This window comes from Grammomys surdaster, unplaced genomic scaffold (genome assembly GCF_004785775.1).
Source record: "Grammomys surdaster isolate TR1022 unplaced genomic scaffold, NIH_TR_1.0 125947, whole genome shotgun sequence".
NCBI classification, from domain to species: Eukaryota; Metazoa; Chordata; class Mammalia; order Rodentia; family Muridae; genus Grammomys; species Grammomys surdaster.
In genome coordinates, this window is record NW_021620769.1 from 1572858 (window position 1) to 1582485 (window position 9628).

The following is a 9628-nucleotide window of genomic DNA, read 5'->3' on the forward strand; positions in this document are numbered from 1 at the left end:
TCTCTCTCTCTCTCTCTCTCTCTCTCTCTCTCTCTCTCTCTCTCTCTTAAGTTGCCTTAGTCAGAGGATTTAAACAGGAAATGACAACAAAGCAACTGCTCTATGACACATACACAATTTCTGCAATAACCCACATTCCTCACTAGAGCCCCATGTTTGTTAGAACTGATGCATGGGAGATACCCAAAGTCCACAGGGGTGCAAACACTCCATGAGTTCAGTCTACTGTACAATGTTTGCATCCTTCATAATGCTATCACATATGCTTTCACTGTCCTAAAATAGCCTCTGTGTTCCAACTCTTTATCCTCCCCTTCAACAACCTGCAGAATTCACTAATATGTTTACTAACCCCATAGTCTTGTTTTGTTTTTTTCCAACATCAGTTAGTTATGCTCACAGAGTACCTAGCCTTTTCAGATTATCTTCAGTTAGCAATATGTCTAAATTTCTTTGTGTCTTCTCAGGACTCGATCACTGCTCTTCACCACTGAGTAATATTCTGTTGTACATGTGCACCGCAGTTTACAACTGACCTGTAGAAAGACAACATAATTCCCTCCAGGTTTTGGTGGTTGTAAATAAAGCTACACTGTAAAGAATTTGTGTGGGTTTTTGTATGGACATATGTTTCCAATTCCTTCAGATTAATATCAAAGAGTACAATTGCTAAATGCTACAGGAGCAATACCATTTGGCTTTCCAAGTAAGTGCCAAACCATCTTCCAGGTGGCCGTGCTTTTTGTATTTTCATGGAGGAGAGTTTCAACTGCTCCCTGCTCTCCATCATTATTGGATTTTGGTGACTCTTTAAAAACATATTTTTTTAATTTATGTGCATGTGTGGATATATGAGCTTTTGTTCATGAGTGCTCATGCCTGTTTGTACATGTTAGAGCCAGAAGAGGGCTTCCTTTTCTATTACTCTCCTAGTTCTTTGAGGTAGGCTCTCTCTCTGAACCTAGGGCCTGCACTTTGTCAGCTAGGCTAGAGCCAGCAAGCCTCAGAGATCCTCCTATCTCCACCTGCCTCAGAAACATACATACATGCATGAGTACATACATACATACATGCATATTCATATAGTTGCTACATAGGTCCTAGGACTGGAACTCTGATTCTCATGGTTGTACCCCAAATGCTATTAACATGTGAGTCATTTCTCCAGCCCAGATGTTGATCATTCTAAAAGTGTGTAGATGAATTTGCCATTTTAATCATATTTGCTTGATAACATAGAAATGAAGCACACATTCACATTCAGTGCATGTATCTTTGATGAGGTACCTGTTAGTCTTTGGTGCATTTTAAAATCAACTGTTATCATTAAACTTTAAGAGTTTTTCCCTAAATCTTGGATCTATCCATCAGAAGACCTACCACAATAGATCTTTTTCAATTATTTCTCCCTGTTTGTAGCTTCTTTTCTCGTTCTCTTGATATTGTATTCTTTAGAGAATTAAAAAATTTTAATGACCAAGAACTAGCATGGCAAAATAACCCCAAGGGTTAGTGGCACAAATACCTTGTCAGCAACCAACAGCCCCCTAATTGGACACAAGACTCACTGAAAAGAAGGTAAACCATGCCTGTTACTAAAAACCTAGCCAACTTCTCAGGACTAGTAAAGTCATGGATCTTGGGAGAGAACCCACAATCACCAATTTACTAAAAACATAATCTCTAACTACACTCTGTTTGTCCTTATATCAGCAGATAGGTATAATCCTCACCCACATCAAGGAAACTTCTCTTTCCATTACAGCAAAGTACAACCAATCAAAATGCAGAGCTGTGGAGCCCACTCTCAATGGGTATATCTACAACACAACTTCCACACCTAAGGCTCAAGAGGAGAGGACAGAAAGACTGGAAGAGCCAGAGAAACAGGGGTTTGCTGCTGGATTGTGTCTCCTCAGAATATCAGAGGCCACACCCACGCCTCATCAACTGATGTATGAGCAAGAGCTAAACAAGGACAACAGATATGTTAATCTGCACCAGAGGAGGGAGGTCAGGGGAGAAGCCCAGGATGCCTCAGTTCTACACAAAGAACTGCAGACAACTAAAGGTTGCTGAACGAGAGAGATAGTCTTCCCCAGGGAAGAGCATACCAATCAGTTATCCAATACCAAATGGTCAGCACTGAATATACATACGTATGTATCAAGGAGATAGTAGGTAGTAATTTAAGGAATGTATGTGTATGTGTGTGTGCATGTGTGTGTAAAACAACAACTAATAAAAAAGAGATTATGAACTTGAAAGAGAGCAAGGAGGGAGGTTTATGAGAGGCTTCAGAGATTAGAAACTATATTATAATCTCAAACAATTTTAAAAAGTCATTTAAAATGTTTAATGAAGTCCAGTTTCACCAACTATTTCATTTTGTTCCCTCCAAATCACAAGGTCATCTAGGCTTTAATCTCCTGGACATTTGTATAGTTTTGCACTTTACACTTAGTGCATTATCTATTTTGAGTACATTTTTGTCTATGTCTAGATCCCTTCCCCCCCACACACACACAGGTGTCCATTTGTTCTAACATTCTTCAAAATAATATCTTTGCTTTGTTACCAAAGATTAACAAATAATACTTCATGTGCACCTATATCTGGGCTTTGTTCTGTCCCAAGCATCTAATTGTCTGGACTTTCACTAGCACCACATGTTATAGTAGATTGTGAAGACAAGTAATATTAGTCCTCCAATATATTCCTCTACAATATGTGTTAGTTGTTCTTGCTGTTTTGCCTCTCTCTATAAATGCTGGACTCAGTTTTTGGGGTCTCACAAAATAAGTTGCTGGGACTTTTGTTGGGGTTGCACTGAACTCAAACACTTTGCTGGTTAGTTTTGTCAATGTGCCATAATCTAGAATCATCTAGAAGAGAACCTTAATGAGGAGCTGTCTAAATTGACTTGGCCCATAAGCATGGCTGTGGGGAATTATGCTAGCTGTACCCACTGTAGGCATTACCACTCCCTAGGCTTGGGACCCTGGACTGTGTAAATACAGAGAGAAGACTGAGCACTAGAAAGCAACCCTGCCTTTATTCTCTCTCTGCTTTCAACTGTGGATGTGCTGAGATGCTTCGAATTCCTCCTGCCTTGACTTTCCCATAGTGGTGAACCTTAATGTGGACTTGTGAGCCATTTCTCCCCTATGGTCCTTTCATCAGGGCATTTTATCACAGGATCAGGAAAAAAACAAGACCCATATTGAGTTGATGCTATTAATTCTTTTTAACCATGAACACTGAATGTATTTGGTTAGTTATACTATGATTTCTTGCATCAAAATTTTAGTTTTCCTTATGTGGGCCTTGTAAATATTGTGAAAAAATTTACTCACAATTTTAATTTTTAGGGGGCTGCAAACATAAGTGGTGTTAAACTTTTCAATTCAGTATCAGTTTCCCTGTTCAGATAGAGAGAAGCAACTACAGGACCAACTGCTGTGTAAGAGGCTATTCGCTCAGCTATGACCGCCATCTCCTACTCTCTTTTACTTCCCAGAGCTTTGCATGATTTTGCTATTGGCACTCTGATTTTCCTCACTGGTTATCATATACTCAGCAAGTGAAGCTTTGTCTGCCACTTGCCATCCCACGTGTCTTCTGTTTCCTTTTTTAAAAGTTAATTTTAGAACACATTTTTATTCATGCATTTATTTATTTATTTGCTTTTCTTAATCCAGGTTGACTTTGAACTGCTATGTAGCCCAGGATAGCCTCTGCCTCCCCAGTGCTAGGATCACTCCTGTACTGCACTATACCCAGTATTAGATTAGCTTCAGATTAGCAAGGATGCTGTAATGGTAACACAATGAAAGGCCATATACTCCACACCCAGATATGGTCATATTTTATGTCTATGTAGTTTATCTGTGATGTCAATGAGCCAATGCTGCCACACATTTGCTTTGCCTGGCATCTCTGAATTTTCCTTAATGCCACCCCTCTGCCTCAGGGTCCCCTTCAGAACACCTCACTACATTCAATAGCCAAACCTCTTACGTGTGTCATGGCAATGGCAGTTTCTTAGGCTCTTCCTTTTTCATGACCTTGACAACAGTGAGAATTGTTGGTTAGCTGATCTCTGGGATGTTCTTGAACGATATGTTCTCTTCACAGTTTCAGGAAGGCGATGTGTTTTGCGTACAAAGCACTTCATAGCAATGACACAGATTACAACGTGGCTTGTCATTGTTGACGTTAACCTTGGTCAGATGGTTCAAAATAATGAGATCACGCTTGGCAGCTTTCCTCTTTGTAAAGTTCTCTTCCCATTTTCCATATCCACTCATCTCACACTTGAATAGTGAGTCACCCTCATCTTCTTAGAGAACAGTCACACAAATAATGTGACACTCTTCCGCATGGGAACTCAGTCCTTTCCCCACATTTCTAATGTATTTACTCAGTCACTTGTTTGAGTATAGACTTGTGGATATATATTTAGTACATTGGGTTTATTTTTCCTCAGTATCTTCCAGCTTTCCTCGCTATATTCCATCTGGAAGTTTCCTTTGTCCCCACCATTTCTGCTTCACTTCTTGGCATTTTAACAGTTTCCGGTACCGCCTGCTCCATGACCACCTGGCTGAGTCTAAGAATCAGTACATCTCGATGTAACTATTATTCTTTTGTACTGGAGAAAACTTAGCAGGAACCAAAATCAGGGCACTCAGTGTGCCTGCTCCTGCAAAGCATCCTTCAAGGCCCTTCTGTAAAGCTCTACCCTGACATGAGCTGCACAGAGTCTATTTTCTTCCAAAGAAAAAGGAAATGTACAGTCACCTGTGTATAGATGCATGCATATGACTATTTCTACGTATCATTATCTTGACGCATACTACACAATGCATGGATCTAATTATGATCCTTATGACAGAGGTCATTTCTAGACCCTACTTGTTATTGTTTCCTTCCCATTCCAATGAAAGTCCCCCATTTACTGAATTGTTTGGTTCTGGCTTGTACGATAGTAGTTTCAGACTTGCTGCTCAAACTCAGTGGGAAACAACTCTGCCCGTGATAAAGCTGTGCATGTGCTCAGCCCTGCCATCTTCACAGTCCCTACCAGCTTCCAAAGTGACAGAGATCAGCCCTCAGGCCCATGAGCTCATCTCAAACAGCCATGGTACCTTCAGATTCCTTCTCAAGTTCTTTAGTCTACTCTTAGCCTCCCCAAACTCCTAAGTGTCTTCTTAATTTGGATAAAGTTTACTCATTATGCTATGAAGTGCTATGTGTTTTGACAAATATTTAATGTCTAGTGTTCACCATTATGGCATTACATACAAGTTCACAGACCTGAGACATCAGCAAGTTTCATTCTCTTGCCCATCCTCTAGAAACACTGCATGCATCTTCTGTTTAGAAGTTGTATGTTTGCAATGTACAATAGGTAACTTCATACTTCTTTAGGTTAGAGATACAGATCTAAGACTCATCCATAGCTTTTCATAGCCTCATAGCTCATTTCTCCTCCTCCTCCTCCCCTTCTCCTTCTTCTCCTTCTTCTCCTTCTTCTCCTTCTTCTCCTTCTCCTCCTCCTCCTTCTCCTCCTCCCCTTCTTCTCCTTCTTCTTCTTTTCTCCTTCTCCTCCACCACAACCTCCTCCTCTTCCTCCTCCTCCTCCTCCTCTCCCTCCTCCTCATTTTCTTCCACCTCCTCCTTCTCCTCCTCCTTCTTCTTTGAATAACATTCCATTGTATGGATGTAGCAGAGTTTGTCTATTTTCTTATTGGTTCCTTCCAGTTTATGTCAGTTATAAAGAAAAGTATCATCATAAAGGTTCTGTGTTGGTTTTGGGTGAATGCATACTAAGCTTTTATGCTCCTAAGAAAATACCTAAGAATGTGGTTTGGGGATGATAAGATAAAGCTGTTTTGTTTTGTGAGATACTGTCAGCGGCTTTGCTTAGAGGACTAGTCCTTATTTGTTCCCTTCAACACTAATGCTTCATGTTTTCTGCTGGCTTTTCCCTCATCTAATGATAAGTTCTTGGAAGGGTCACGTGGTTTTCGATCCACTGTATCTAATTTAAGACCTTAAACATAGTAGGACCTAAAAAAAATATTTGATTAGCAAATGAGTACAGGGTCAAGACTTTAAAGTGTACACTCTAGGAGCTGGGGCTGTAGCTCAGCATCCGTCTAGTGGGAGCAAGGTTTTAATGCCAGCACTGCAAAACAACAGCAAATTATAGTGACACTACATGCTTGTCTTGGTGGCTCCAAGATGCAATGCTCCCCTCCTTGTCGTCTTGACAGACAATTGGGGTTGCTCCTAACCTAGGTAGGGGTTCTGTGTACCTTACGAATGTTATAAATTAAAGCTGCTTCTGAATGGAATAATCGAGGCTTCCCTCAGGCTTTTCTTACGCAGCACACTCATTTCATTCTCTTGCTGCAATAAAATATTCTGCCCAAAGCAGCTTACGAGAGGAAAGGATTTGTCCCATCTTACACTTACTGCCAGTCACAGTCCACTCATCATCGAGAAAAGTCAGGGCTGGGACTCAAAACAGGAGCCTGGAGCATGACCATGGAGGACTGTCCCCGTGCTCACTCATGGGCTCGTGCTTTCTATACAACCCAGGGCGACCTACTCAGGGATGGTACTGTTCACAGTGGGCTGAGCATTCCCACATCAATTAATAACCAAGGCAATTCCTCACACACATGCCCAGAGTCTGACCTAGTGTTTCCTGAGTTGAGACTTCCCAGTCAGATGACAGTAAACAGTGGCAAAGTTGACAGTTAAGGCTCAGAACACAGGATGTCATTGCAGATACAGGATAAACAACATGAGCGAAAATGATTGTGTTCTATGTAAATCAGAATTTTCCTGCCTTAATACATTTAAAATAAATGCTTCCATTTTTATTCTGATACCTGTGATGCACCATTAGCCAGTTCCTGTAAGCACGCCGAGCGTCTACAACTGTAGAGCCTTTACATGGGTGATCTTATAGGGCCATTAAAAAATGCTTCTCTACAATTTCATGAAATTTTTAATCAAACAGGCTTTGCTTGGGACTTTAAGAAGGTATTTATCCTCTGAACTAAAATTAGTAAAGAAAAAGATTTAAAACAAAAGTAATTCAGCACACAGTCAGTACTTTGCAACTGAACTCAGTCTGCCCCTCCCCGCCCCCACTGCTGCCTCTTAGCGTCTGGCAGAACTGCAGTTGATCGATGGATATAGTTAGTGTCTAAGGTTCCCCAAACATCCAGATAAGCTTCTCAAGCATGAGAAACAAAGCCAGCACCATGTGCGTTTTCACCACACGCCTCAAGTCTGCATTTTAAAGTCTATTAAATATATTTTTAAAATAACCAAAATCAAAAGCGACTTTGCTGCGTGTCTGTTTGTATCCATGTGTTTTCAGAGCAGACCCCAGTGATATATAAAGATCCTTCCACCTGGCCAAGGGGACCCCAAACAGCCTCAGCTTATCAAATGAACCTCCAAAGCTGACTGAGAGCTATTACAAAGAGTGCTAGGGAAACTAGATAAGGTGAACTAATAATATATTTGTTTAAGATTTTATTTTTATTTGGGGAGAGTGGAAGAGAGGAGAGGGAGGGATGCCCGCATGCATGTGTGCACGTGGGTACCTACAAAGGCGAAAGGCATCCTGTCTCCTGAAGCCAGAGCAACAAGCACTTGTGAGACACCCCCCCCCCCCATGCATGCTGGAAACTGCACTCTGGTTCTTCGCAAGAGCAGCCAGTGCTCCTAACAGCTAAACCATCTCTCCTACCCCATAACTACTACTTATTAGAGCTCTACATGGGTTGTTCCTACACCAGGAACTGGAGCCAATAATCCAAACTATCTTCAAAGGAGTTTCCAGAATTCAAATATTTACTAAATAACACCCAAAGGGAGTGATTTCATCATAGCCCTGGAATTTCCTGGAGTCCTGACTTAAGCTTCCCTCTCATGCACCTGAGCTACCTGTTTCCTTCTGCTGTGCGGGCGGGTGGCTCTATGTTTCTTTGCCCAGGTACACTCTTTCTTCAGAGTGACATTTTCTCATTCCCCACCATGGAGGAAGCTTGCTTTCCAAGGATCTTTCTAGAAGGTTTTACTACACCAAACCCTCTTCTCCAGGACCTGCTGATGAAACCTCCTTCCCATGAGCTGAGTGTTTACAGCCGTGGAACTGAATTGCAATCAGTTTTTGATTGTGGGCTTATCACAGGGCCTGACTTCCCACTAAACCCTTGAAATTATCTTTGGGTCTCAGCTCTTGCAGGCACCCATAAGTCCTGTATGCAAAGACGGCTGGTTTGCCAGCTTTCCACAGGGAAAGACTACAGGAAAGAACCTTTCAGGCCCCAGGATGTTGGTAGCTTAAGGAAGCTCTGGGGTTGATCCTAGAACCACACACAGACACTGGGTTTGGCGGCTTGTGCCTGTGCTAAGGAGGTGGAAGTGGGAGAATCCAGAGTTTTCAGTTGCCCTGGGCTTCAGAATGAGTTTCAGGCCAGTCTGGGATACAGGGGACCCTGTCTAACGTGGGGGAGGGACAGTAAGACAGCTGTGAGGAGAGCAAATCCAAAGACCAGAATTTGGTTTCAGGAACTCATCAGAGAACCGATCCTGTTAGTTGGCCTCTGGTCTTCCCATATGACCAGAAACACACAAAATACACAAATGTACTAAGAAACAAGTTCACAAACAAAAAAAAAAAATCTACATTAGTTAAACACTTGTATTCACATCTTCTAGTAATAAGTTGTTATATACCAGTTCAGGTTGTAGCCATACTTTGAGCCAGAAAGTGGCATTTACACAGGGAAACAGATGTGTTAACATCTGTAGCCCCAGCTCTACAACACCCTTTCCCTACAGCACCTGTCTCTGAATAGCGACAGAGGAATCTTACGGTTTGTATTCAAACTGCGGCTGGCCTACTCTCTGGGCCAGCCGGTTGCAGGTGGCCTCATCCAGTTGCTTTTCCCGGTAACTCCCTGAGTAGGTTGTCACTGAAGAAGCAGCCCACCGCCTCTCATCCTGCCACAGTTCTCGGGACTTGCGTCTGATCAGCTCAAATTCTGTAGAAGTGAGAGGGCTGAAGGGAAGCAGGATTTCTGGGGCCAGGTACAAGAAGTGCGTCATGGCTGTGGGTGGGCAGTGACGAGCAACAGCCTTTCAAGCCTGGGCAGAGTGAAGCACTCACTCCCTTCTAGTAGCAGGGAGCCATGGACAGACTGGGCTGACCGACATTCTGAAGCCTGACAGCTCACAGAGAGAAGCATAGTAGTCTTGGGTCCAGTTACCAGGCAACAGGTCACAAAGTTCCACAAAGCCTATGTCCGCTCCAAGCACGTGGATTTTCACTAATTTGTAAGCTATAAAACTTCGAGCCGTTGATCTAAGAAGAATATTGCTTCTTAATTATGGCAAGAAGGCACTAGGCAAAATTATTTTCCTACTGGTACTGACATAATATGATACATCTTAAGGACGGTGGCTTAGGCAGTAGGAGCTGGAGATTAAACATGCTCCCTAAGGGACGGTAAAATAACATTAGCTGTTTGTAATGTCAACAACAGGTTAGTGAACAGTTTCTGTGTGTCTCAGAGCAGTGGTATGCCTACTGGCT

At 42.2% G+C, this 9628-nt stretch overlaps 1 protein-coding gene across 1 annotated transcript in view; it reads right to left on the minus strand.

Moving 5' to 3' along the window:
• Positions 1 to 9275, minus strand: part of CUNH4orf51 (chromosome unknown C4orf51 homolog) — a 35083-nt gene extending 25808 nt beyond the window's left edge. Inside the window, exon 1 of the mRNA XM_028753383.1 lies at positions 8909 to 9275. Coding sequence (XP_028609216.1) covers positions 8909 to 9141 — 233 coding nt within the window. The 5' untranslated portion in view covers positions 9142 to 9275. The remainder of the gene's footprint in view (positions 1 to 8908) is intronic.
• Positions 9276 to 9628: the final 353 nt, after the last annotated feature.